We start from the raw sequence: 27,461 nt of genomic DNA, 5'->3' as shown, positions 1-27,461 counted from the left end.
AAATGATTTCTCAATTGCAGGTTTTGGATGAAGTCGTAATAAACTATTTAAAAATCGTTAACAGAGGATTGGTGGCTCATAGCAGGAAATCATTCATTGACACCTACAAAAAACTATTCATTTTATACATATAAATTACGCAGAAAATTAGTTCAGCGTCTATAGAAAAGGGTTTTAATAATAATATAACATTGATAACAATTTGGATGAAAATATAAATTATATTTTTAAGATTGGTTCTTAAAAAACACCTGTAGAATTTAATATAATTTATATTATGATTTGTAAAATGGAATTCTGCCGAGTAAATGCTGACAGAGACAATGAGGATGAAATTTTATGAAAATAACATATTAATATGTTATTTTATAATAATAATAAAATATAATAAATATAATAATAAGTATTATAATATATCGAGCAGTAGGTACCTAATGATTTAGGCGACACAGAGCATATCTGAATGAAACCGCGTGAACCGGGTATCACCGCAACTGGCCATTAGATATAATGACATTTAAATGTGGTAATTAAGTATTAATTAACAGGTCCGCAGTGATTGTGTTAAAGTAGTTGGCTAAAACAACCAATGTCATTTTGTAGTTGAAAAATAGAAAATGTGTAGAGCAGCGTGCGAATTTATGCCGGCAATCACATCAGAATTCGCCTCATGCGCCGCATGTCGAATTCGTCGATGTGATGTCATCGTCATTAACATAAACACACATTGTCACACACACAATAAGACAGCTCACAGTGAACTGTGTTACGGCAAAATTTAATACATAAAATTTGCAAGTAACTCATTCAGTGCGGCTGTTTGAATGAATCCAAATTATATATATTTAAATTTGAAAAAAACACCAAAACGGTAAAATAATAAATTAGATAGGTACATATCATTCTTTTGCTGTCTTTTCTAATGGTGTCACACTAAATAACATTAGGTACATCTATTTAGATCCAAAATAAACTGGAACATTTCAAAAAGGGAATGAAAGAACACATGGTACCTATTTATATAGATTTTCAGATAAAATATTTTTTTAGAAAGTATCTGAAGGAATTGGAAAAAAAATATTTTTCACAAAACATCCTCTGTGTACAGTGTATATTTTAAATAGTTCTTTCTTGTTTTCAGACTTGTAAAGTAATGTCATGAAAATTTTCATTAATCTTTCAGTAGCAATTATAAAATATTTAGAATTACAATATTATCTAATCACATGGAAACCCCAGCAAACGGAAAATTTAAAACAGGCACCTAATGATATTATATTATATTTATGACAGACATTACAGTACAATCATTTCGTTTTACTTACGTAACATAACTTAATTAAGTATGCATGTACAGACTCATTAATTTGTTGTATCAAGAATTTAACAAGCATTTAACATGGAAAGTTAATAGTTACTAGTGACATCTATTGACAGATTTACTAAAGAATTACATTTGATATAACACATTATTATAATAAGAAATAATTTTAGAATATAAATAGCTTTATAAAGCAAGGTAATTATTATCAAAGTAACATTAGCAGATCAAATTATAAATTTGAAACTCAATTATAATATCTAGTAAACTATGCCAAAAATTGTTCACAATGATTGCTACATTGTTGGACTATTATACTAAATGATTTAAGTTAACTATACAACAAAATCTTAAAAAGGTATAAAAATTATAATATTTTATTAACTAGTGTATATATTATGTGATTATTTTGAATTATGAATACTTTAAAATTATGATATTTTAGTGTAAAATTATAATAGATAATAATATATTGTCAGTGTAAGTGCAATACCACATAAGAACCTGAAAAATTAAAATACCTTTTCTGTCGGAATCTATTAAATGTGACAAGACACGTGTATTAAAATTTCAGAATTGACCAATTTTTGAAAAATTATATTTAAATCAATACTGGCAAAATCACATATGAACCTTGCAAAACCATATTCAGATTACGCAAAAGCTAACTCGCACGGAAACAAGGTTATAAGGTTTTACGTCTATCCTGAACATTTTCATAAATGATTCATTTGCAATACTGCACTTACACCAACAATGTTGAAAAAACAATATCTTAGATTTACACTGACAATGTTTATTTAATTTTCGTATATTTTACGTATGGTCAAAAAGAATTCCTAATATATTTAGAAATGAATTGATAATTTAAAATTTACTGATTCAGTAAATTTCTATTTAATTGCACGTTTCGTAATCATTTCACTAGATGTCCATAGTGGCATTGCACTCTCCATAAATATTTAATTGGTTTTTAAGTCTCCTCTGCCGTATCTATGGGTCTGTCAGGTTCAGCAAAAAATGGTGAAAAAGATTGTGGACAACTCTGACCTTACCCTGCAGAGTGTTACAAGAGCAATGTACAGCCTACAGAGTTGATATAGCAAGCGGTTTGAAAATATTACACAACGAGCTTGCTCTATGCTTTGAGAATGAACCGTGGCAGTGTGAAGTAAGTAAATGCTAATATAACACCTAATCCATATTTAGGATAAATTCTTTACCAAACTCGAAGTCACAATAAAATGAAGAAAGCACACAATACGATAAGACGACAAATTATACAGGTGTATAAGTTTCAGGTAATACATCTATAAGAACATTTAGTTATCATTATTATGTGAGTCACATTAGCTAATTTCACATAGGTTGTGACCAAAGAATTTGGATTATAAAAGGAGCCTTATACATTATAACTGTTATGATATTTGAAATTCATAATGAAGCGCGAAAAGCATGTTGGTAGTAATATTAACACCGCTCAGTTGAGATTCCGATTTTCTTATTCACGAAATACGGCGGCCATTTTTTAATTACTTACTCAAGTGCAGTTATAAACGGTTTTACAAAAATTTAAAGGATTTTTCAACTGAATAATAATACAGGAGGACCTCGACTTTCGCACATAATTGGTTCCTGAAAAGGTGTGCGAATGTTGAATGTTCGAAAGTAGAGGGAAGTAAAAAAAAATTAAATTGTATGTATTTTGAAATATGTATTTATCAAGTAAATATAAGATGTTTAAGAGACATGTTTAAGTGGGGTTTGCGGATGTTTCCCTTAAAAAGTCATCAAGAGTTAACTGTTTGCCACTATTCTTTTTCTTATTTTAAGTGGTAAATTATTAACTTTACAATATTGCTTAACTGCTGGCACGAAATGTAAAGTGAACCAATCTTTTAATATTAACGCAGTAAGCCCAGGGTTTTTTTTTATCTTTATTTGATTACTGGATACAATTCTTTATCCTTCCCTTTCAATGCCCTGGTATTTTCTGGTTGATAAATTAACATTGGCATCAATTTTAAGTCACCAGCCAAGTTTCCACCAAGAAGCAATGTCAATCGGTTTTTAGAAGGTTTATGCCCAGGGGCAACTGATTCTTCCTTAGATAAGAATGTACGACTAGGCATTTTTTTTCAAAATAAACCTGTGTCATCTACATTAAATATTTGGCTAGAGGAATATTCTCCATCTTCAATAATTTTGGATAATGAGGAAATAAATTCTCCGCGAAAATCAGCCGATTCTCCAGTGAATTTAATATAAACCAACCGTTACTTGCTTGAAAATTGTGTTAGAATCTTCTTTTAATCTAGCCTTCCAATCTCTGTGCAAACTAAGAGCCTTCGCTTGAATAATTGAAATATTCAGAGGGACATCTTTTTGATGTTGGTCGTCGATCCATGATGACAAATATTTTTCCATTTCATCCATAACTATGCCGTGTCTTTTGGAAACAACCTTTAAAGATATATTTCCACAATTTTGAACGTATTCCTTAATTTTTATTTTATTTTTCAAAATTGAACATAATATAGTAGTAGACCTGTTTGTATCATACGAACGTCCGATTGAAGAAGTCGTGCGAAGTTTATAAGTCCTTGATTTCTCTTTGTTCGTACCTATCAACACTGCAGTTTTTCTCTTTCTCACTCTTGTTTATAAATCTTATTATGTCTTAACCCCACGGCCAGCGCGACGTTTTAAAAAAACGTTTTTTTTTGAAATGTGCGAAATAGCGAATTGTGCGAAAGTCGAACGTTCGTAAGTCGAGGTCCGCCTGTACTTGAAATATCATAGCAGTAGTGTGAAGTTCTCTGAGAAATGACCCTGCAATGCAGTCACTGGTAGCTAAATTAATCAGTGGACCTTTTTTTTGCTACAATTTCATATATTTAGGCTCCATCTCTACAGAAGGAGATTTTCAACAATTTTGGTTTTAACCATATACAATTTTTGACCCTTAACAACTTCACTCCGGTGATGGCCATTTCTGATATTGCACATTGTTACACCCCAGAATGGTCCCCATTTGGGGATGTCTCTGTGGATCTAGAGAAGCTCGAACCATTATCAAGCCGACACATAGTAAGGGTTGATTGCGAAAATAAATGATAATAAACCGGCACCAGTACTTGTTTGCCGCCAAAATTTAATAACAACGGCAACGCCGCATTCTTGTTCAATGCTTTTAGCGTAAAATTATCACTTAAAAGCGATGCGAGATCGCTCATAGCGCTAAATGATTGTAGCAGCAGGATCGAAAGGCAAACTATCTTGGCGCGCAGAAGCAGAAGCAGCTATTTTGAAAACAGAGAGCAGAATCGATTTATCATCGTAACCGTAAACATATTCATACCGCGCTCAAAAAAAATTATAAATATGTAGTCATATAGTAATGTTAACTAAATAAAAATCGCCATTTTCGACCATTCCAGTGTTATTTGTTCACCTCCCAAGCCCCAAAATATACCAGATGATGACGATAATCAGTATACCGCCAGGAAGCAAGAAAAATGCATCTCACTACACGCATTTTGATGGGAGATGGCAACATGTTTTAAAAACTGCATGTTACTTCTGTTGTTTGCTATAAATTTTAATATCCGAGGTGCTGAGAATTAAACAAGTACAAGTGACTAGAAATCATGTTTTCCTGTTATTTGTGCATAGTTTCTGCAGTCCCGTTTCATTTTAGTACTATGTAAAATTTTGAAAATTCATTTTAAATTACGTACCTATTACAATTAAAAATCCAATTTATTTTAATACTCATTTCAATGCACAACATCATTGAAATTCCAGACCCATGTATATATTTACAGATATATCTTTATTGGCCAATACCGAGATTACACAATTTGATTGTAAAATTTTCTTATTGGTGTTTTGTTTACCCGTTCAAATAATATCACAGCAAAGAAAAACAATGTCATGTCAAAAGAAAACAAACATTTTCGATAACGTGAAAGACGCTGACATTGACATAATATGATGACATAATTTCACTGCACTACTTAAAAATTACTTAGAAATTGTTTTCACACCACCACATATCCATTAGTGATTGAAACAGGATTCAAACACGTAATTGCTTTGTAAGAGAAGATATTATAAGGTGTATGAAATGTCATTGTTATTTTCATTACAATCATTTACAATTTCAATGTTTTGTCTAGATTTATCCTCCTTCAAACACTTAATAATATGTACATTATTAAAAATAAAAATAAATCTTTTCGTGGAATAGTAATAAAAGATCATTCGAGAATAAGACCGCATTTAAAACAGAATTTACAATAGCGTAATAATTGGCCCCAGTTGCTCATCAGATTCTTGAAGGTGCCGTGTCGTGTTCGTATGCTCCAATTGAGAGGAGCGGACATAGTAAAAGGATATGTATTTAATTGATATCTTCACTTGTATTTGTCCAATCAGCACCTCAATTGGATTCAATTAATCCTCTAGTTTATTTGAAAGAAGATCATAATATTATTTACAATTAAATCAAGTTGACTTGTATGCAAAAATACACCTGTAAAAGATCAGTTAGAAGTTACTTTTCACAGCTGATTGAATTTGTTTGGTATTTTGCTTTAACTTGTTTTAGATCATTTTTCCGTTTATATTCTATTAAAAATGATTTCGTGTTGTCTCAAATTAATTTCATTACTAATTCACAATATCAAATAACAATTTGATTGATTAGTTTACCATTTAATATATTTTCACCCCATTGGTATAAAAAAATTGCAAATTCATGTTTGACCAAACTATGGCTGTGGTCAAAAAACAATTTTTGTCGATATTGACGCCCCTAGAAGCAATTGCGACTCAATGTAAACAATTAACATGACTTTAAATCTTCAAATCAGCTCCCAATCACCGTCGAGAGTTTCAGTAGACACATCGCTAACAAAACTTCCATTCGACAAGCTGTCATTTTTACTTAAACTGACCTTGATCTCTTTCAGATTCCACACGTTAGGAATAGACACGCACTTCGGAGGCGTTTCAATAAAGACAATAGGCTGTGGAGTTTTGTCATCAATGTCGATAGGTTTGCTTTTAGGGATCTTGTTGATTACTGGTACATTAATTAATTTCTTACTTGTAGTAATATTATCGCTATCAATGGCTACAGGTGTTGGAATATGTTTACTAGTGTAAGTATTCGTGTTTGACAGGCAAATTGAATTTATTAACAGAGATTCAGGGGATGGTGGCATAATCACACTCATCGTGATGGGTTCTAGGTCGAGTATTTTGGCCAATATCCCTTCTTTATTTCTTATTTCTTTTTCTATTGTTTCAGGGCTTCTTTCGTCCGGGAGTAATCTGTAATTAAAAAAATCACACTCATGATAATGAAAACCAGTAAAGCAAAAATATCTAGCAACACAGATTATTTTAAAAGAATTTTGACTCTACCAAGAGTTCATTTGTAGACAACTTCACACTAGTGCGTAACATTTATTTACCAATTTGCAGGACATAAAAAGAAAATCCGTCACGAAGAGTAGATGGGCAGCCAATAACACTACACTTCGGCATTATTATTTAAGTGAAAAATCATGTGAAATTGGTGTGAAACCGTTTATAACCGCACTCAAGTAAATAATCACAATGAACCTAAAAAATGGCTGCCGTTGCGTATGACGTAAGAAAATCAGAATGGCATTTGTAGTGTAAATAATTTCAAATATAGGACTCTATTTATTTATAGTCCAAATTCTTTGAGTAGAAAAGAGGTCAAATAATTGTTTTTAGAATTGTATAATTTAGTATCCAAAAAGTCTCATTAGTAATAGTTATTTCGTGACGAAATTAATTATTATTTTGAAGGAACGTTTATAATGTCAAAATTGACATGGTATCTAGAGAATGAATCTAATAAGTTGAGTAAGTTGCTGAAATCCGTTTTTCGTAAAAACCAAAATCTGTCAATACAACCTCAAATCCATGGGAGTCCATATGATGTTCTTAGGATTGGATATGGTAAAAAAAAATAGATTTAAAGTTCACATCTTCAAAATTTAAATATTCTAAAAATAGTATTGCAAATCAACACATATAACTTGCCTGTTTTCACTGCAAAAACTCACATCCAACAAACATGGCTTGGTCATTTTATCGGATGAATTATCACTATTAATTTGTAACTTTTTATTAAGTGGAGAGCTTTTCGGGTCAATTAACTTTTTAGATGGGGTTTTCTTAATTCTTTTACTAGTATACAAGATATCCTCTTCGTAGTTTTTAACATTAATTGATTCATATTTCTTTATATTTAATTCTCTCTCCCGTTTAAATTTCTCAGCGTTGACTGACTCCTGATTATCAGATTCATTGCCGCCTTCCAACTCTCCTTCTTTATCTCCGATAAAAGTATGCATCAGCTTCTCCAGAATGTTGATGTCAATTTCAGTGCTGAGATCTCTGAGGGGCGGCAACTCAAAGCATTCCTCCGCTTTGGTGACGCTCGAGGGTTCATTCAATGACGCAATCGTGGAGTCTTTTAAGGTGCTAAGAAACTGGTCGCATTGATAAGTCATGTCGGACAGATGTATCTGGGATTCTGTGTTTTTCAAATCTTTTATGGTGTTCACGGCAAACTGTATGGGGTTGGTCAGGGATTTTGTCATCAGATTTTCGTCTGGGAAAAATGAAAAAAATGTTCTCAGGTGAATGTGATATATTATTTTATAAAAATAAAAATTAATACAGCATGCGGTAAGTACAGTTGATACATAGTAATAAAATAAAAACAATATTTACTACATAAAATATTACAGGTGAAAAATCTACTCAGTACTATAAAATACATCTACATACAATGCTAGTTACAGAATGAGGTAGTTATGAAGGTCATAAAGAATTAATTATATTTTGCATCTAATTTAAAAATTAATCTTTTGGTTAATGATTAATATCTTATTGCATTGATTATAAGACGCCTGTGGATTTTATGATTTTAAAATACCTACCAATAATTAATAAAATTAAAATATAAATGATCATAAAACTAAAAAAACTTAACTGCAAAGATAAGTCATGCAATGAAAATAAAAAGCAGTACATATCGACACCCCCTATGTATAAGGTCGGAACTGCAAAATAGTAACTTTTCAGTAGTACGATTTCAATAAATTTTAATGACACCAAAACGTTAATTTAAATGCCGGAATCATAATTTTTTAGTTATGCCTATAAAATACTTATTGAATTTTTTTTTTTTTATATTATCGTTCGTTATATTATTTAATAAAGGCAATGAAGTCAAGATAGCCAAAAACATGCTTCTGACCATTTATGTAGGAGGTGTCGATATATTATTATTTATGTACTTTTGTGTATATTACCATCAGAATCTGAAATATTTTGATACGGGGATTGCAGATCCCGTAAAATATCGTTTTTGACAGTAATTGTGAGACACAATTAATTATAAGATGTACCCTAAATTCAGAGACGCCGAATAAGAAGAAAACATGCATCTTATAATTCATGCAATACAGTAATAATTAAAATGATAAATAAATTATTAACTGTTCTAAACATCTAGCAAATACTGCGTCAATAAAAATCATATCTCAAAAGCACGTTAACCTCACTTGAAGGGTAGTAAAAATTCAACAGCATAACAAAAATGTGTAATACACTAATATTTAAAAAAAAAACAAAAATATAATTGTAATAATAATTAAAATCAATTACTTAATAAAAAAAATTGCAATTGAATTGTTGTGGTAGTTGATTGGATATATTAAATTTATCATCAATCAAGTAAATAAAGATGCTTGTTCAACCATAAACAAGCATCGTAATTTACCAGACTTAATCAACATAAATGCACCACATTTTACTATGTACCTCGAAAATTTTTTAGAACAATTTGACGTTAATGAACTTGTGGTTAACATAGTTACATATTTTTTCTAATTATTTGTCATTCGATGGTATACAAAAAATAGGGCGAATGATATCCACTTATTTCACTAATACTGGTGAGCGCAACAAAAAGTGTTACACACCGTTCTTACTCTACCCGCCTCTCTATTATTGCGCGTGCCAAGTTTGGTTTATGTTGCACTTTTTAGTATGCTCGGATAGCCATTGAATGAACATGCACTATATTCCCTTAAGTATCATTTAAAAAAAATCTTCAATCAGGTATTGAGGAGTCCATTTCTCATACACATTTTTAACACTTATGCATTGTCATGATATGTTTATATATCAATAATATGACACCTATAATATTGGATTCTGTACAAGTACAAAAGTGTAAAAAATACAGTATTTCTATACAGTAAAACCCCGTTAATAGGAACACGGATAATTCAAAATTCGCCGTAATTAGAAATTTTCGCAAAAAAACAGTCCCGTGAACATTATTTTCATATAAAACCCTACCTTTAATTCGAATTTGGTAATTCAAAATTATTTCAGAGTCCTGGCATACAAAAATTTTCAATAAATCGTAATAAAGTACACTATTTCATGAGCCAGTCATTAAAAATTGTGACGGATTTATCTTAAAACATCATAAATTACTTATTTTAAGAAGGTAAAACATAAATTTAGTAAGTTTTCCATACAAAAAAATAGTGTATTTCCATTCCAGGCTTTTATCATCATTTTTTTTTTAAATTTATTATATGATTACTGCGTTACTCAATAATAAAGAAAAAGAAAAATCAACTTGTGCACTAAAATTATTCAAAATTCTAAAGGAGATGCTCCAACCTTACTATTAAACATTATTTGGCATGAAATAAAATGGTCAATACAGACAAAATAATAATATAATTAATACACAATTACTGTTTTGTAATGCCATAATTAATTTTCTTCAATATCACAATGAGTAGGTAATAGTTATTTGAATAAACTTGCAAATCCGTCCGCGCGATCAATAATTGTCCGGATATGCATTTGGATGATTTCACAATTCGGCCCCTTAGGGTCAAATAAACGTATATCATTTTCAACACAATCTTGTAAATTTACATTCCACTGACATTAACAAGATAGTGTTTTCAGGAGATACGCATTGAACCATGTTTGTATCCGTTGATTTTTCAAGTCTCTTATATTATTTTATGTGTAACTAAAAATCATTGAGGTAATTTTCTTTGACCATAAGGGGCTGAATTGAAAAATTAAAGTGAATAACTTCTATTTTTCCAAATTATTTAATAATACATCACAATAACAGAACGTTTGATGAACATCTGATGTTTTAGTGTATTCAAAAAAAGCTATTGACAATATAATTTAACAGAAGTTATATATCGTGGGTATTCTGCGAAAAAGCACTAAGTCAAAATTTTGCTGTTTTGACTTAATGATGAGGTAATCTTATTAAGAGTACGCTCTATAGTCTACAAAAACACACACAGTCATATCTATAAAACTGGCGAAGATAATTTATGTTATAAGTCAAAAAGACATACATCTATTCAGAGAAAAAGCACTAAATGGACTTAGTGCATTTGCTTCTCTCATTCTCAGGCTATATTCACAAAATTCTGCGTGCGAAGCTGCACTAAGTCATACTCAAAGCAATATCGCAGAAAGGAATTTGCCTTTTATATATATAAAAAAAGTTAAGACCGTCCAAACTTTCAAACTCGATTATCTCAAAACTAGTATTTTTGACTTAATGCTTATTCGCAGAATACCCACGAATTATTATATACCCACCCACGATAGCCGCGTGGCTTAAGCGCCGGTCTATAGTATCGAGGGTCCCAGGTTTGAATCCTGGGTCTGGCAAGTACACATATTGTTTATCAATTTGTGTCTGTCAGGGTATGGACCTAATAGGTTGAGCAAGTGGCTGACATCCATTTCTCGTAAAAAACAAAATCTGTTAATACAAACCTCTACTCTGTGGAGGCCCATATGATCCTATTAGGATCGGACATGGTCGAAAGAAGATATATTTTATATATATTATGGAATGAACGAATAACCAACTAAATTATAACACCTCAAAAACATACGTAGGTGTTAGAAAAATATTTCTACCAAATTGGACTTGAACTCATAACCAACGTAATCTGGTTGCTGTATTTAATTATTTAAGCTATCAATGCAATAATCATGTTGATTAATATGTCCTAACAATAATGCAACTTTTTTTAATAAAATTAATTATTAAGTTGAAAGATAGGTACTATATTACAAGGTAAGTACATAATATTATGTACATATGTAAACACAAAATTATAAAAATATAGTGCTGTTTTTGATGAAATGGTAATTCATAAAAAATCTAAATGACACAAGTAATAATATTGGTATTATAAAAAATAAATGTGTAATACTTTAAAATAATGTTTTCTGTCAATTTGCATAACAACAAACAATTAAGACAATTCTAATCAATCAACTTCAGTTATAAAAATATTTGTAATATGTAATATATTGTAATACATAAATATGCTTTTGATAAATATGTCTATTTTTGTTTTTATAACATTTTAATCAATATTATAAATAATATATATAACAATTCTATATATGTATTGATATGTATGAACTTTTAATTCACAATAAACTATTACAGCCAACGATAAATGCTAAACAGAAATATATTCTATAGCTGTTTTGGTGTTAGATAATTAAAAAATATAATAGCTAAAAATACCCACAACCATATTTTATTAAAATAATGGGTAGATACTTGTTACAAATAGCCCGGCTGCTGTGAAACATACACATAACGAACTCAATGTCAAGCATTTATATTAACACAATGCTTACGGGCCCTTTTAATTAATTTTGTAATTAACGTGTTAATTTGCATTTGAAAAGTAATTAGCAAAAACAGAATTTTGTGCGGCCCGTAAGCATTGGGTTAAGATGGATCATCGCATACATAGCAGTACGTGTCAAAAAGATCTGTCATCGGTCACTTTATCGGAAGATTATTTTTAGTATTCAAAAACATAGAAAACTTAAAACAACCTAACAATTAGGTGGTTGTTCTTAGATTGAAAGTTTTATAAGGTTTTGGTTTGTTTTTTTTTCCAAAACTAACGCACTTCTCAAGTCAGTTTGCGTTGCGCCAGGCTATTAATTAAAAGGTACATAATAAAAAATTTCAAACATTATATGGCTATTTGCCAATCAATTTTTTTAGACAGTTATGATTAGGACTAATAAGTCAATGGATTAGGTCTACTAAAAATGTCCAACACAATTTATAGAAGGCAAGTATGTCATGTAATAGATTGATCATAAAACAAACATTTTTAGCAACTTAGTAATGATAACTGATTACATATCGTCGGTCCCTATTAAAAAAGTCGGATCTGAAATTTTGTCATTTTCGGATTATTACGTAAAAGTTGTTTAAACACTTTAAACATTTATACCACAATCACAGTTTTTTTTGTTTGTTTGAAAAATTTCAAGATACTCAAGTTAAAAATGACGGATCTGCCGAGTGTCCGAATAACAATGTCGGTTCTTACCAACCGACATTGTTGGCTGGGCGTGGGTGAGCAAGATGCGTCGAATCTGACAGTTGCTGCTATGTTCACCGGACAGACGGATGTTTTTATAAACGTTTAGAAATGTTTCTATAACCCGTATTTTTATTGATTTTTATTCATTATGGCATGCAATAAGTCACAAAAGATATTTGATGAAACATCTTTGATTGCTCGTACTGAAAAATAGCATTTTGCAGATCCGACTTTTTTAATAGCGACCGACGATATTAACTAAGGGGTTGTCCATATAAATGATGTCATGCTCTAGGGAAGAGGAGGGGGCCTGATATAATGTGATGAAGGGGGGAGGGGCGGTCAGAGAAAATGTAATATCACAAAGTAAACAATATGTATATTATCATCGATAGGGGATTTAAGGATAAATATTAATAAAAAAAAAATGTTTTCTTTCATATGTGACGATGGGGAGGGTCAAAAATAGCCAAAATCGTGTGACGTCATATATGGACGGTTCCTAATATGCATTTACTGAAAGTATTATTCAATAAATATGTTGTTAATAAAATTGTTATAAGTGAAAAAAATATTATTACAAACAACTGAGCACATAATATGAACAACTTTAAATATGGTACAATGCTCAATCTATTACAAGACCTTTTTAGATTTTTTTCTAATAACTAATAATATATATACCTAACATTATTTCTGTGGAATGGTACCTACCAGCCTGTGTACTATAAAGGCTCTGACACACAGAATGCGATCCAATTGTATACACAAGATTGCATCATTCCCGCTACATACAGGGCGATATGTCGCAGCGAGCCAGTCGTGATCGCAGCGGGCAGCAATACGGTTGTACAAAATTATATAATCGACCACGCGATCTGGACAATGGCGGAAGAAATGGAGTTATTTATCGAAAATCTTCAGTTTTATCCAGTCATGTAGTTCCTTGAAACTTACACGTGACATACGAAAATATAGAAAACATCTAACTTCATGAAATTGATGCTCAATATGGTGGTACTCCCCAAATCTTTACTTTTTCATATTAATGTCATGTACCCAACATCGTCTTTTTTCTATTACTTTGTAGGGCTAATAGAAAAAGGAGTTGCTCCCCGTTCGAATTACTCATTCCGAAAAAATCCGTTTGGAAGTAACACAAAGATTTTACGCCCTTTGTGACGTTCTTATATCACTGACCGCCGCGATATATTGCATTCTGTGTGCCCAAGCCTTTAGATACAAATTAAAATAAAACAATAATAAAATAAATTGGTTCTCTATATAACTAAATTAATTAATTCCACTTAAGTTACTACAAAACATTAATGTAATGAAAAATTTATAAATAATATTATAATATAAGGTGGCATCGACTAGTTCAAATGAAAAAAACAAGGACTAATTTAACTTTGGAAACAATTATTATTTATTTCATAAATTAATGAATTTGTTTATATTTTACTCATATGAGTTTAAATTTATATAATATTGTTGGTGTAAGTGCAATATGTACCCATTTTTTTTTTAAATATTCAGGAGAGGCAAAAAGCCTCTTTATGTATTATTAATCCGGTATAATTTTGTTTTTTCAAATGCGAGTTTGATATAAGAAAACTATTGTTCGATTCTGATATTGTAATACACCAACCAACGTGTCATGTCACACTTAAAAGGCTAAAGCGGCAAGAAACATGTTTTTAAAAAAAATGGTACTACCCATGATAAATATAAAATATATTATGTTATCTAAGACTTGATATTATTTATTATTTGAAAAAAACAAAGGAATGTATTTAATTACTAAATTCTAAGAAACATGTTATATTAATGTTAAACATGATGATAATAAGTACAATTTGATAATGTGTTAGTTATGCTTGTAGAAATTGACGTCAACACAAATGAGAAAAAAGGTAGGTACTAAAGGTAAGTATACACTCATTTAGAAGAGTGAACATTTTGTAAATCACAGTATAAGTACCTATGTACAGTAATTATTATTATGTATTTGATATGAGTTGTATTAGATTGCTGTCAAATGAATAATTTTATCAATTATTTAATAAAACCAAATGTATTATTACAAAGGATTTCGCATAATATAAAATTATCAACCAACATTTTTATATTTACGAAATGATTTACATCCAAAAATATTATATGTTAATATTATTTTACAATACATATAATATATGAGGATATCATAAATGTAAGAGTTGGTGCACATATTATATTGCATGTTCAGTTTTGTATGTTTTGAATCTATTGAAAATTGAAGATGAAATGGACATTCGACTGTGTTTAGGAAAAAGGGCGTAACCCTCGATTTTTCGAAAGTGCTTTTATTAGATATTAACAATGTATACAATTAAATACATGTTTTATCAAGAGGAAGTAAGCCGCAAATGCCGAATTATTATCTAAATTCAGGTTTTAATTGAGATTAATTAATTTTTAATTTATGGAAAAAAGCATTTATCCTCAATTTTAATGATTTTTCTGTAATAACTTCTTTAATTATTATTAGATAGAAAATATATTACACCAAATCATCAATCATTATGCACCCAATGTCTGTGCCTATTTTTTAAAAGATATTAAACTAAAAACTCTCGAAAAACGTTTTTTGCCTCTCCTGTAAAATTTGTTCAGTGAGGGTTACGTCCTTTTTCCTAAACACGGTATGAATAAGACAATATCTTCTCAAATACTCTACAATACACTACAATCAGGCCGTGACACGAAACTGTAAACTTTGATGGTAATGCTAGTCATTGCTCATACTTCAAACGCTAAATGACTGTTTGTAGAAAATGACGATTGTTGAATATTGAAATAAATGGTAATAATTTGAACAAAATGTGAAGTCGAAAACCTTGATTTTTTGCGAACAGGGTTATAGCATTACATTTGAAGATAATCAATAACTAGCACTGCTATCGTAATTCGCAATTCAGGGCCACGTCCTGAATATAGTCGACCATGCACGCAGACAAGAGTTTTGTGTATAACTCAATTTAAAAAAAAAAAAAAAGGTCATACAATATAATATGTGTACTAATCCATCAATAAAGTTCACGTCTTTCATTTCTTAAATTTAAACCTACATAAATTTTTATTATTTCGTCTCATATATAAAATAAAAATATATATGTTGGTACGTTAAAATATCTTTATTGAAAGTATTGCAATTTTTGCTGACTTCAAAAGTTTATGAATACTTTAGGCTAAGAAACTGAAACCAGTTGTCATTTACATTGGTAACGTGTGTGTTAACTGTCAACTCTTAGTGTAAGGCCTGATTGGACAGCGTTCAGGGTGTAAGCAGCGTGCGCAACCCAAACGTATAACTGTGTGTGAAAATGTTCATAGACAATGTCTTATTTTTGGTTATACGTTTATATGGTGACACGTTTGAGTTGCTCACGCCCGCCGAACGCTGTCCACTCAGGCCTTACACTTAGTGGAAAAATTTTATATTAATTAAATTAAAATGTGTAATAAATAATTGGTATTTTAAACCACTTTGTCAAACTTTGTATGAAAATGAAAATTGATAAAAGTTTACTTATATGTAAAGCTACCTTATATTTAAGTACTACATTCAATGGACAACTAGGGGCACGATCAATATATTCTACTTATTAAAAAAATCTACGATAACACTTCAAATACCAATAAATCAGATACTAGACAAACCTGTCTCTAATTGGTAATCCGGGGAATACGCTAATCTCACAATGCTTCGATCGCCTTCTAATATTACAACTTCTTCTTTACTGACGGCGACAGACAATATCCTAAAACAAAAATAAAAAGAGTCAATTAGTAATAACTCTCATACCTTTGGAGACATTATGTCTGAAATGGATTGGTGAATGTAGGACATAACGTAAAAAGAGCAAAAGGGAAAGCAATACAGTAGCACCTCGATATAACAGACTAATGCGGGTGAGGGGGGTTACCGTTAAATACAAAAGTCCGTTATATAAAAACACTAATAAAATCCTGTTTATTCATCTTCAGATGATATATCCAGACACACCCGTTGTGGAGTGACGTTATGTTCGATGTCGACGCACTTGTTTTCAGTAATCCTACTTTGAAAAAAGAATCTAGTTTTGTTTGCACATTTGAAGTCTGCTGTTTTCATAATTAACTCTCTAAAATTATGAAAATTCGTGTCATATAGTTGAATTTTATTAGATGACGAATAGTTCATACATGTTATTAGATCCTCGAGATGCGATCTTATCACTGATAACTTTGTCCTTAGGCGTGTTGTTTCTTCCTAACTATCTTTACTTCCATCCTCATTTTCCAGGATCATAACTTAATCTGGTATTTCACTTTCACTCATTATATGATATCTACGGTCACCTTCATTTTCTTCTAACCATTGTAAACTCATTGAATGGAGTAATAAATGTATCCATTCACTTCAAGTAAACAAATTAAACTGCTGTGCAGCTGTGCGAATTAGCGGCCAGCGTTGCAAACGTCAGTGCTGCGTTCAGTCTACAAGCAGGATGGCATTATGACTCGAATTCGAGTGCGAGAGGTATGACGTGATTATCACGCGCAGAATATTGTTTACAAGTGGTGACATTTGTATTTAAACATGTATAACATTAAGGCGAAGTCTTCACTGAGCCTTTTTTAAAGAGGCACCTAGCGGAAAAATACGAAGCTTGCAATTTGAGACATTTTTTTGATAATTTACAATTTCAACTGTATTAATGAATACATATGTATCTGAAAACATTAAAAATAAAAATATTTTTTATTTTAAGTCAAAGACAAACTTACAATTGTAAAAAATGTAATAAAATGTGAATTTGTTCTATCGGTCCGCACCCTATTATTACATATATTTTATGGTCATATTTATTATTAAAATTTAGTTTATTAAGTTTTCTAAGCATCACCTAAGCGATTTTTGACAAATTCATAGTTTTAATATTTTTTATATCTATTTTAAAAAACATCGATTTTTATAAAAAATATAAATGTGTATAACTTGAAATCCTTTATATTTATATTAATATAAATATTTTATTTATATTTATAAAAATAATTGATTTGATATAAATAAAAAGGATTTCAAGTTATACACATTTATATTTTTTATAAAAATCGATGTTTTTTAAAATAGATATAAAAAATATTAAAACTATGAAAATGTCAAAAATCGCTTAGGTGATGCTTAGAAAACTTAATAAACTAAATTTTAATAATAAATATGACCATAAAATATATGTAATAATAGGGTGCGGACCGATAGAACAAATTCACATTTTATTACATTTTTTACAATTGTAAGTTTGTCTTTGACTTAAAATAAAAAATATTTTTATTTTTAATGTTTTCAGATACATATTTATTCATTAATATAGTTGAAATTGTAAATTATCAAAAAAATGTCTCAAATTGCAAGCTTCGTATTTTTCCGCTAGGTGCCTCTTTAAAAAAGGCTCAGTGAAGACTTCGCCTTAACAGCATGTTTTTAGCAATCCTCAAATTGACCGGATATTTTGTGGGTTATATCCAAAGTCCGTTATATCGAGGTTCTACTGTACAGTGTGATAGATGTCGGAAAACCGTTCACATTACAATGGGCTGGATTATCGCTTGTGAGTCGATAACCATTGGATAAATACTGTCATATAGTGACAATCATGAGACATTAAGTGGTTACAAGGCAGTCAAAATACCTGCTGGGGTGTTGGATGTGAGTTTACTAAATATTTTACCTTCTTAGTTTATCGACCACGGCAACAGCAGACAAAGTGTCTGGATTCAATATGTAGAGTTGGTCCTCATTGTAGCTGACGATAAATTTGTCTTTGAATATACGTAACGGCCCGAAATTTGCTTCTTTCATAGGTTTTACGGGCTTTCTCTGTGCAGGATTCAAAAGTTCTACATGGTTGCAGGGATTTGAAATGGGTTCCTGAAAACAACCGTTTGGTTACTATACAATCTGTACTATAATATTTTCATTATATTATGTCAATTATCTTTCCATTAAATACTCTTCAGATAAATGTATTAAACAAATATGCATCTTGAATTGTACATACATTATAATCCATTTATCATGTACTACTTATAAAATATTTATTATAAAAACAACGCTCTCAGAAGTCTTACATTTTACATGAAACTGATTACAGCAGTTATCAGAATTAGTATTTGAAAAACGTTAAGTGAAAACAGTGTTTAAAGTTGACTCTTATTAAATGTCAATAAAAACATATCGTCACTGTTCTGGCAGAAGACACTAATTCGAAAAAATTACATATTGAGTTAGTTATACCAAAATGTTCTTTATTTCAAACTTTACCGTCTGGAAACCTTCTTAATGAATAAACAGTCTTTATTTTAAAGTCATCCTTTTTACGATTACTTAATAAACTCACATGATAGACCATTTCAAACATTTTAACAACTTCAAAGTCAAATTACTCAAAACTAGTATTCTCCAGTTAGTGTGTTCTGCCAGAACAGAGACGATATTATGTCAGTTATTTTAGTATTAATCATCTAATAGTACTATCTTCTATCGAAGGTTGGCAACCAGCTTGCAGTACGCCTCCCTATCCTGGACCAGTCCTACCAGATCACCGATACATTAGACATTGAGCCACTTACAGAGGTTAAGTAGCCAAGAGAATCTCATTCTACCTATGCTTCCTCTACCGTCCCTTGCATTATGAATTGGAGTAAATCATACTTATACTAAATCTTGTTTTATGGATAATGTGATCAGCTTTGGATATATTCATGGTACTTCAATACAGTCACATCTCGAAAGTCTCTCGTCTTCTTATTGTCCGTTTCTTTAAAATCAACTGCGTATACGATTAGCGGGTATGATGTAGCACTTGATCACCCTCTATCGAGTACCCAGAGCTGTCTCAATTGCAGAAAAGATGTTTTATTTTTTCAAAAGTACTTCTTACCATTCCATAATGAATATATTTTAGTTATATTGTCTAATATTATTCACTGATCATGTCCATGAGCATTCCGTATCTCTACCATATATACACTCTACGAATATTATTTAGCGGTCTATCGGGATGCTGAAATTCGGTTGGCTAAAAGAACTGGCAAGCCAGGTTGAAATTCTTTTGAGGCGTCCACAGTAGGTGGCCGCCTCTACACCCTCAGTGTGATGAGAGGCTGCTAGATTCGCTCTCTAGTCATTGTCATCTTGTCATTGCTCCTAAAGTTACACCAGTGTACACCCTGTATCTGCCGCAAACGTCTGTTCTCGAAGCTCAGTATATGATTGCTCTAAACCTTCATAAGGTTCGATAACTCACCAATCAGATCAGAATACAAGCGTCGAATTGGGAACATTTGGTATCAATTTAAAACAGCTATTTATTAGGTATTCTAGGTTATTAGGTGGTTGGCCATTTATGTTCCCATTCCACTCCTTATCTCCTCACCCACCTCCTAATCCCCAGTGTTATTGTAACCAGACATTCAATAAGCAATTAGGGGTCATGAGAGACGGTGTTACAAAGAACATGCAGTTGCATCTCGACAGCGGACGCGTGCGGGCTTCTAATAGCTTTCCATCGCTTAAGTGATTGACTCAATAGATACAGACTCATTCATAAACTATCATCATCATTCATACACCCTCACATATAATCCATAAAACTGTGTCATAAAGTGCGGGAGAGTACGAACCGGGTGACCCAAAACAACTATACCGCTCGAGCGAAAGTTGAAACCAGACCACGGAGCCATCATACATCATCACAAAGGTCAGTGTCTGCCACTCTGTTCCATTGGACCTCCTCATCTTCCCTTAAAATAATTATAGTACACTTAAAAAGCTCGACCAATGACATTAAAAAATGTGTCATATTATTATAGTTTTAAATGTGATAAAAATAAAATGAGCATACCCGAAATAGAAGTGTTTGCAAAACTTCTCCTTGCCTATCAGAAGTCCATATTCTTAGACCTGGTCTGGCACAATATACGGTAACATCATTAGGTTTATCATAATTATAGTGAAATATGCCTCCCAATTTCATAAGACTGTAAAAAGATAAAAGAGAATGGTTATAGAAAGACAGATCCATGTGTATGTCAAATAGAAATAAATGGAAGAGTAACTGACCATTTTCTATCCTTCTTCCCTATTTGGTTCACGTCCCACTTAGGGCCAGTTTTATGGCAAATAATACTTCTGTATACACTTGAGACGAGTAAATAATTTTGATAGTAACTTATTTGTACAATTTCGTCCGATTCATGAATAATTTCTGAGGACTTGCAGAGGTGCTGAAATATATAAAATTAAATTGGTAATAGTTTCAGAGTAATTACCTAGTTCTATTGATTACCAGTCATTATAATTTAATTAATGCGTTTACTAAATGTATTAATAGTGATATGGGTTTTTACAAACATTTCAAATATTCAAAATTTGATTTCATACTTAATACTTTACTTAGTACCTAGGTAATAACGTTTTTATTTTATTGTATTAATTTATTATATAATTGAGAATTAACTGTATTCATTGTTAATGTGCATCTATCCTCCGTGAGTGTCATGCCGAAAAGCAAAATCAGGGTCACAATTAGAATTTCTATTCAAATTCCATCAAATAACTTATAAAATAGTATTAATTATTAGTTGTGAATTTTAGGCCGAATGGACTATTCATTTATTTTTTGTCGAAGACTGATTAATAAACAAAATATAAGAATGCGACATACTTTATAATTAATAATTTTAAATAGCCGCATAACTTTTTTTTCATTCGCTCTGCAATCTGATGCATTGCTATTTTCAGGTATGCATTGAAAAAAAACTTAAATTTTTTCTGTTCGCCTATGAAGCCATGCAACTTGAAACTAGCTCAAGTGTATGAAAAATGAATGTTAAAAATAATAGATTTTGATGGAATAATAAATGCACTATCAAAAAGCAAGAAAGTTAGATTTTTGAGGCCCCAATATGTATTAGCCCAGGGCCCTTTTAAGTTTGAATTCGGCCCTGGTCATTCATGTTGTTATTATCTAAAAAAATATTTAAAGAATAAATAAAAGGCATATTTATTTTGTTAAAACATGTCGACACATAATAGCACTTGAACCAATAGCTTAATTGGTAAAGTTCTCGCCTGAATCCATGTCCCAAGTTATGAATAGGTTATTAACTTCTTTAACTAACCATATAAAAGTCTATTTCAGTGATAACGATCAATCCACTCTTATCACCAGAGAAGAGTTTCATTCCATTCTTTGACCATTCAATGGCAGTTATTTCACTTTTATGAAGGTCTCCAATGGTATATCTGAAACACCAGAAAGGTTAACAGTACGTAGAGGTAGACCACCAGGAAATAAGACATATTTGTAAAAACAAGAAGTCCTGTTCAGAGCCACAGTAAATGAAATGAAATTGGCACCGACGACAAAAAAAAATCGGTGTGTGTACTTATGTACGTGCGTTAGAAGTTATAGTTCTTTGGTGTAACAAAAAAATAATTATTGTATTGGACCGAAACTCATCTTTGCCATGCAGCGGTTATAATCGATCCAGAAGTGCCCAATAAAAAATCAAATTTTATTGGCGTGTTATTATGATTATATTCATTTTTGTCTTAAGGGTATTTTATCGATATAGGTACCGTCGCAATAATATTATGTAAGCGAATAAATAATATTATTGCAGAATGTACCTACTATGGAAAAAAAAAATCTCAAAACCTGTGTTTGAAAAATTTAGCAAACCGCTATTTGGACCATATTTGCAAACACATGACTGTACAACTATTTTCGTGAACATTAATAATTTATTACAAATCAAAAGTAAAACATAGCCTATTTAATGGTTTAACTGAAACGTGATATTGGCTTTTGTGATGAAACATAATAATTATTATTGTCTTCAATTATTATAAGCCGCTAATAAATAAATTGACATAGGATATATGACAAATATTATCCTAAACTGTAAAAATATGTATTTTTGTGTATGAAGTGTCTAAATATTGTAAATTTACAACATACCATTGTTTGAATTATTTACCAACTCAACATTCACAAAATTTATTTATTTATTGATATATAATAATACTTACATAAATATAGCCTCACATCTTGATACACAATCTTTACAATGAAAGATAAATATACTTACACTACAATATAAATGAAGTTTTATGAATATAAATTAATAGTGTAGAACGTTATAATAATTATAAGAATGAATAATCATAATAATAAATTGTGTTGCAACTTCTGTCACACGCCAAATGCGTTACATCGGCGCGCGCAACTTTTTCATACGCCAAAAATACACTCTGATCTGATTTCCCAAACGCGCCAAAAGAAGTATAACTTCAAAAATATTTCTTAAAAACCGTATGACATTCTTAGTCAATATTGACTGACATTGTGTCAATGGTATCATTAACATAATAGAAAAATCATACATTGGAGACTTTGGTGGGGAATTTTTACATTTTAGTATAATTTTGGTTCTGACAGTTAAAAGTTAGGCTATGTATCCACCATGACCAAAATTGCAGAGGTCAATCGTTTGTCAAGTGTTTCCCAAAGGGAGTGATTCAGGGGGCAGTAATCACCTCAGAAACAAAAGCAGGGCGTTAAATATAAATAAGGCAAAAAGAAAACAGAAGAAAAAATGTAATTGCAAGTCCTGCATCATATTTAGTGGAACAAGGTTTCAGCATAGTTACAAATCTGTTAAATATAAAAATCTGGTGATTTAAGAATGCAACTGACAAAAATATAGCTGAACATTAATAAATTAATAGCAACAGATTAATGTTAGTTATATTTTTTATTCTACATAATAATTATTTTTTTACAATAAAATCTTTCGTTAATATAATCTGTAGACAGATAGATTCATAAAAGAACACAAATTTGTCACTGCATTAAGAAAGTAGATTTCCAGAGGGGCATTGTATATTTTTATTGCTGAAAAGGGGGCAGCGGGTCAAATAGATTTGGGAATCTATGTTCTAATCTAATATCTCCTATATATTATTATCCTAAGAGATTTTGGAAAACGCACCAAAAGCCCATTTAAGCGACATTTTATTGTTATTTTTACATCTTCTGTCAAATGTTCTGTGAAAATGTGTCATATTGTATAATATCTACCTATTTTTATCGTCCCTATCATCATCAATCTTGACCTATCCACTGCTGGATGAAGGCCTCCTCAGCGTTATTCGACTCCTTACTTACACATGAATTGTTATATTTATCAAAATCAGTAATATTATATTATTATCTACCTATCTATATATAATGCCATTATTATCACGAGCCTCAATTAATCCACTGCTGGATGAAGGCCTCTCTATGTTGATTGTATTCTTGACAGTATTGAATTTCTAATGTTATTTATCTACATATTGATATCGTCATCATAATCATCATCATCATCAACCAGGATCAATCCACTGCTGGATGAAGAGTTCCGCAACCTGATTCTACTACTATTGGTTTAACGAATTTGTGATATTATACATATTTCTATCCATCTTATCATCATCGACTTGAACCAATCCACTGCTGGATAATGGCCTCCCTAGCCCGAATGTACTCCTTTCTATCATATGGATTGCTGTATTTATCAAAATCGTTGATATTATATTTATCTACATATTCATATCGTCATTATCATCATTATCATCATCGTCATCATCGACCTGAACCAATCCACTGCTTAATAAAGACCTCGCTAGCCTGATTCTACTCCTTTCTGTCATATGAATTTCTGTATTTATCAAAATCGGTGATATTATATTTATTTACATATTCATATCGTCATCATCATCATCATCGACCTGAACCAATCCACTGCTTAATAAAGACCTCCTTAGCCTGATTCTACTCCTTTCTGTGATATGAATTTCTGTATTTATCAAAATCGGTGATATTACATTTATCTACATGTTCATATCGTCATCATCAACCAGGATCAATCCACTGCTGGATGAAGGGTTCTGCAACCTGACTCTACTACTATAGTATACCTATTTCTATCGCCCTTATCATCATTGATCTGAACCCATCTACTGCTGGATAAAGGCCTCCCATGCCTGATGCTACTCCTTTCTGTCATTTGAACTGCTGTATTTATCAAAATCGGTGATACTATATTATATCTATTTATATTTCCATTATCATTATGAGCCTGAATCAATCCACCGGTGGATGAAGACCTCTCTAAGTTGTTTGAATTTCTGTCGGTCATATGAATTGCTATATTTATCAAAATTGCTGATATTATATTTAACCATTCATAATATCGTCATTATCATCATCAACCAAGATTAATCCACTGCTGGATGAAGGTTATCCCAACCTAGCACTTTTTAATTTCTGTATTGATGTAATAAAAAGAATAAAAATAATAAATGGTGACATGTAAAGATGATTCATGCCTTTCAGATCCAGTGACTGCAATCATATAAGATAGGATAAGTATATACTTAGAATATCAGTCCTATGCGACATTTCTTTTACCACGGGAAAAAACTCGACTACAAATCGCAGTCCTCAGTTCCCAATGAATACGACAAAAGATTCATCAGAATCACCTCCGCCTTGCGCTACTAAGAATTTTCCAGGGTTTTTGCAAGGCGGTTTCATAGGCCCTTGCCGAATTCAAATTAGCAATACCCGATGCGGGTAGAAGGACAGTTTTCAATAAGGCATATTCTCTCAGCCGGCACAATTTTCATTTGACTAGCATCAAGTAGAGTAGTTTGCGTGCCAAAGTCTTTAAGAAACCTCGATAGTAAATGCGAGGTATCCATAAAGGCATCTAGAAAAAAAAAAAAAAAAAAAAACCTAATTCTACTCTTCATGGTCATATAAACTGCTATATTTTTTTTAATTTGTGATTTTATATACCTACCCATTTATATCGTCATTATCGTTATCAACCTATATCAATCCACTGCTGGATGAAGGCCTCTTTAAGCTGATTCCACATCTTTAGGTCTTATAAATTCCTATTCTTATCAGATATAATATGTATTGCTTCATTATTTATCAACATTTGTCTCGATATGAATGTCCCGCACCGGGAAACTATATTGTTTAAGGTTAATTTTTAATTCAAATTTTGATTTTTTTAAATATTATTCTAAGGCTGCAAGCATTTATTTTTTATAGACAATGAAACAAAATAATGTTTAAATTCATTTTTTACACTGCTAACCTTCTTCTATTATCTCAATGGGATCCGAAGGAGATTAATATCACGTTATATTGGATCGCTATTTATGATAATCATATAATATATTGCTTTATATTCGAATGATTGAGATGTATAATTATTTATCATATTTAACTGCACATACTTACACATAGGTATATTGTATTAAAATTAAAATGTCAGCGGTAGCCCATCCCGAAGGGAAAAATATGGCGCCATCTATGCATACTTCACAATTATATTAAAATCCAACACCGCCAAGCCGTCTGCAAGTCCTAGCGAGACAGACTGGCGACCGCCAGCTGGCTCAGCTAGTCTTTAATAATTATTGTAGTAAATCTATTTTTTTCTTTTTACTTGGGTACCTAGATGTTATCAAAAATAGTAATCAAAATCATGTGACCATTCTATTTTAATTATATGATATAAATATAAATAATACTGACCTCTCAACTTGCTGTGAATTCTTCGGTTTTAGTGAGTCAGGAATGTTTTCTGGAGGTACTTTTGGAACTTGAAAGACTGTAATTTGGCCATTCTTATTACCGGCCGCCACCATAAAGTCCACCGTGGACACAATTTTTACAAACGTTATCGCGCTGTTGGAAACCTGAAATAAATGAACAATAGTTAATAATGGACAATACCAGCCAAGCAAGGGCAACCTACATGCAGTTAGAATAATATAGTTATGGCGTGTAATTTGTCTATATCCAGAGGCTGGACCACAATAGGATAATGATAATAATTATGTTGTATCGCAGTTTTGTGAAATATTCTTTGATTAAAGCGTGCAAATTTGTATGATGTGAACCATCAAACAAATGATTGTACACATGTAGTTGTTTAGCAGCATAGATTTAAAAACCATTGTATAATAATTTATAAGTGAAAATATTCTTATAATGTATTTGCGCTGTTTACATTCGAAACACATTGCATATAAACGTATGTAGGTGGTACTTATTTACCTAATTAGAAAAACAGTGATCACTATTATACCTCACACCGTAGCCTTTGCAGGTCCCCTTTCTTCCTTCCATACCAATACACAAGCCCAAAATTAGTTCCTAATGCCAAGTATTCATCTGATGTGTCGACACACGTCAGATTCAAATCTTGAGGGAACAGACCAGATTGCATTTTCAATGGAATTTGGTTAATTAAATTGGTAAACGGCGCCCATTCCATAAGAACTCCTTCATCTTCACTCGATGGCACCTCCATGATTCAATTTGCTCTGATAGTGTAAATAATATGGGTCAATAATATTCACATTCTTACGTCAAACAACACTTTTCACGAAATTTTGACAGCCAACGACTGACGACACCAATTCACAGAATACAGATGATAACAAACATTCGGAAAATATTCGTGAACGTTCGTAAATAAAATGAAAGTGTGTTTAG

The 27,461-nt window shown here is 31.3% G+C and overlaps 1 protein-coding gene across 1 annotated transcript; it reads right to left on the bottom strand.

Annotated features, from left to right (window-relative positions):
* Positions 1 to 3,264: 3,264 nt before the first annotated feature.
* LOC147074532 (WD repeat-containing protein CG11141) lies at positions 3,265 to 27,374 on the bottom strand. The gene is made up of 9 exons (XM_085943417.1): positions 27,052 to 27,374; positions 26,496 to 26,659; positions 22,015 to 22,138; positions 20,954 to 21,117; positions 20,736 to 20,871; positions 18,561 to 18,760; positions 16,507 to 16,607; positions 7,406 to 7,979; positions 3,265 to 6,661 (listed from the first exon to the last, which is right to left on the bottom strand). Exons 1-9 carry the CDS (start codon positions 27,274 to 27,276, stop codon positions 6,190 to 6,192), a joined length of 2,160 nt encoding a protein of 719 aa, XP_085799543.1. The 5' UTR covers positions 27,277 to 27,374; the 3' UTR covers positions 3,265 to 6,189.
* Positions 27,375 to 27,461: the final 87 nt, after the last annotated feature.

Source organism: Rhyacophila brunnea, unplaced genomic scaffold (genome assembly GCF_057557595.1).
Source record: "Rhyacophila brunnea isolate RB1 unplaced genomic scaffold, BYU_Rbru_1.0 scaffold_16, whole genome shotgun sequence".
Lineage (NCBI taxonomy): Eukaryota > Metazoa > Arthropoda > Insecta > Trichoptera > Rhyacophilidae > Rhyacophila > Rhyacophila brunnea.
This window is presented reverse-complemented; position numbering and strand designations above follow the sequence as displayed.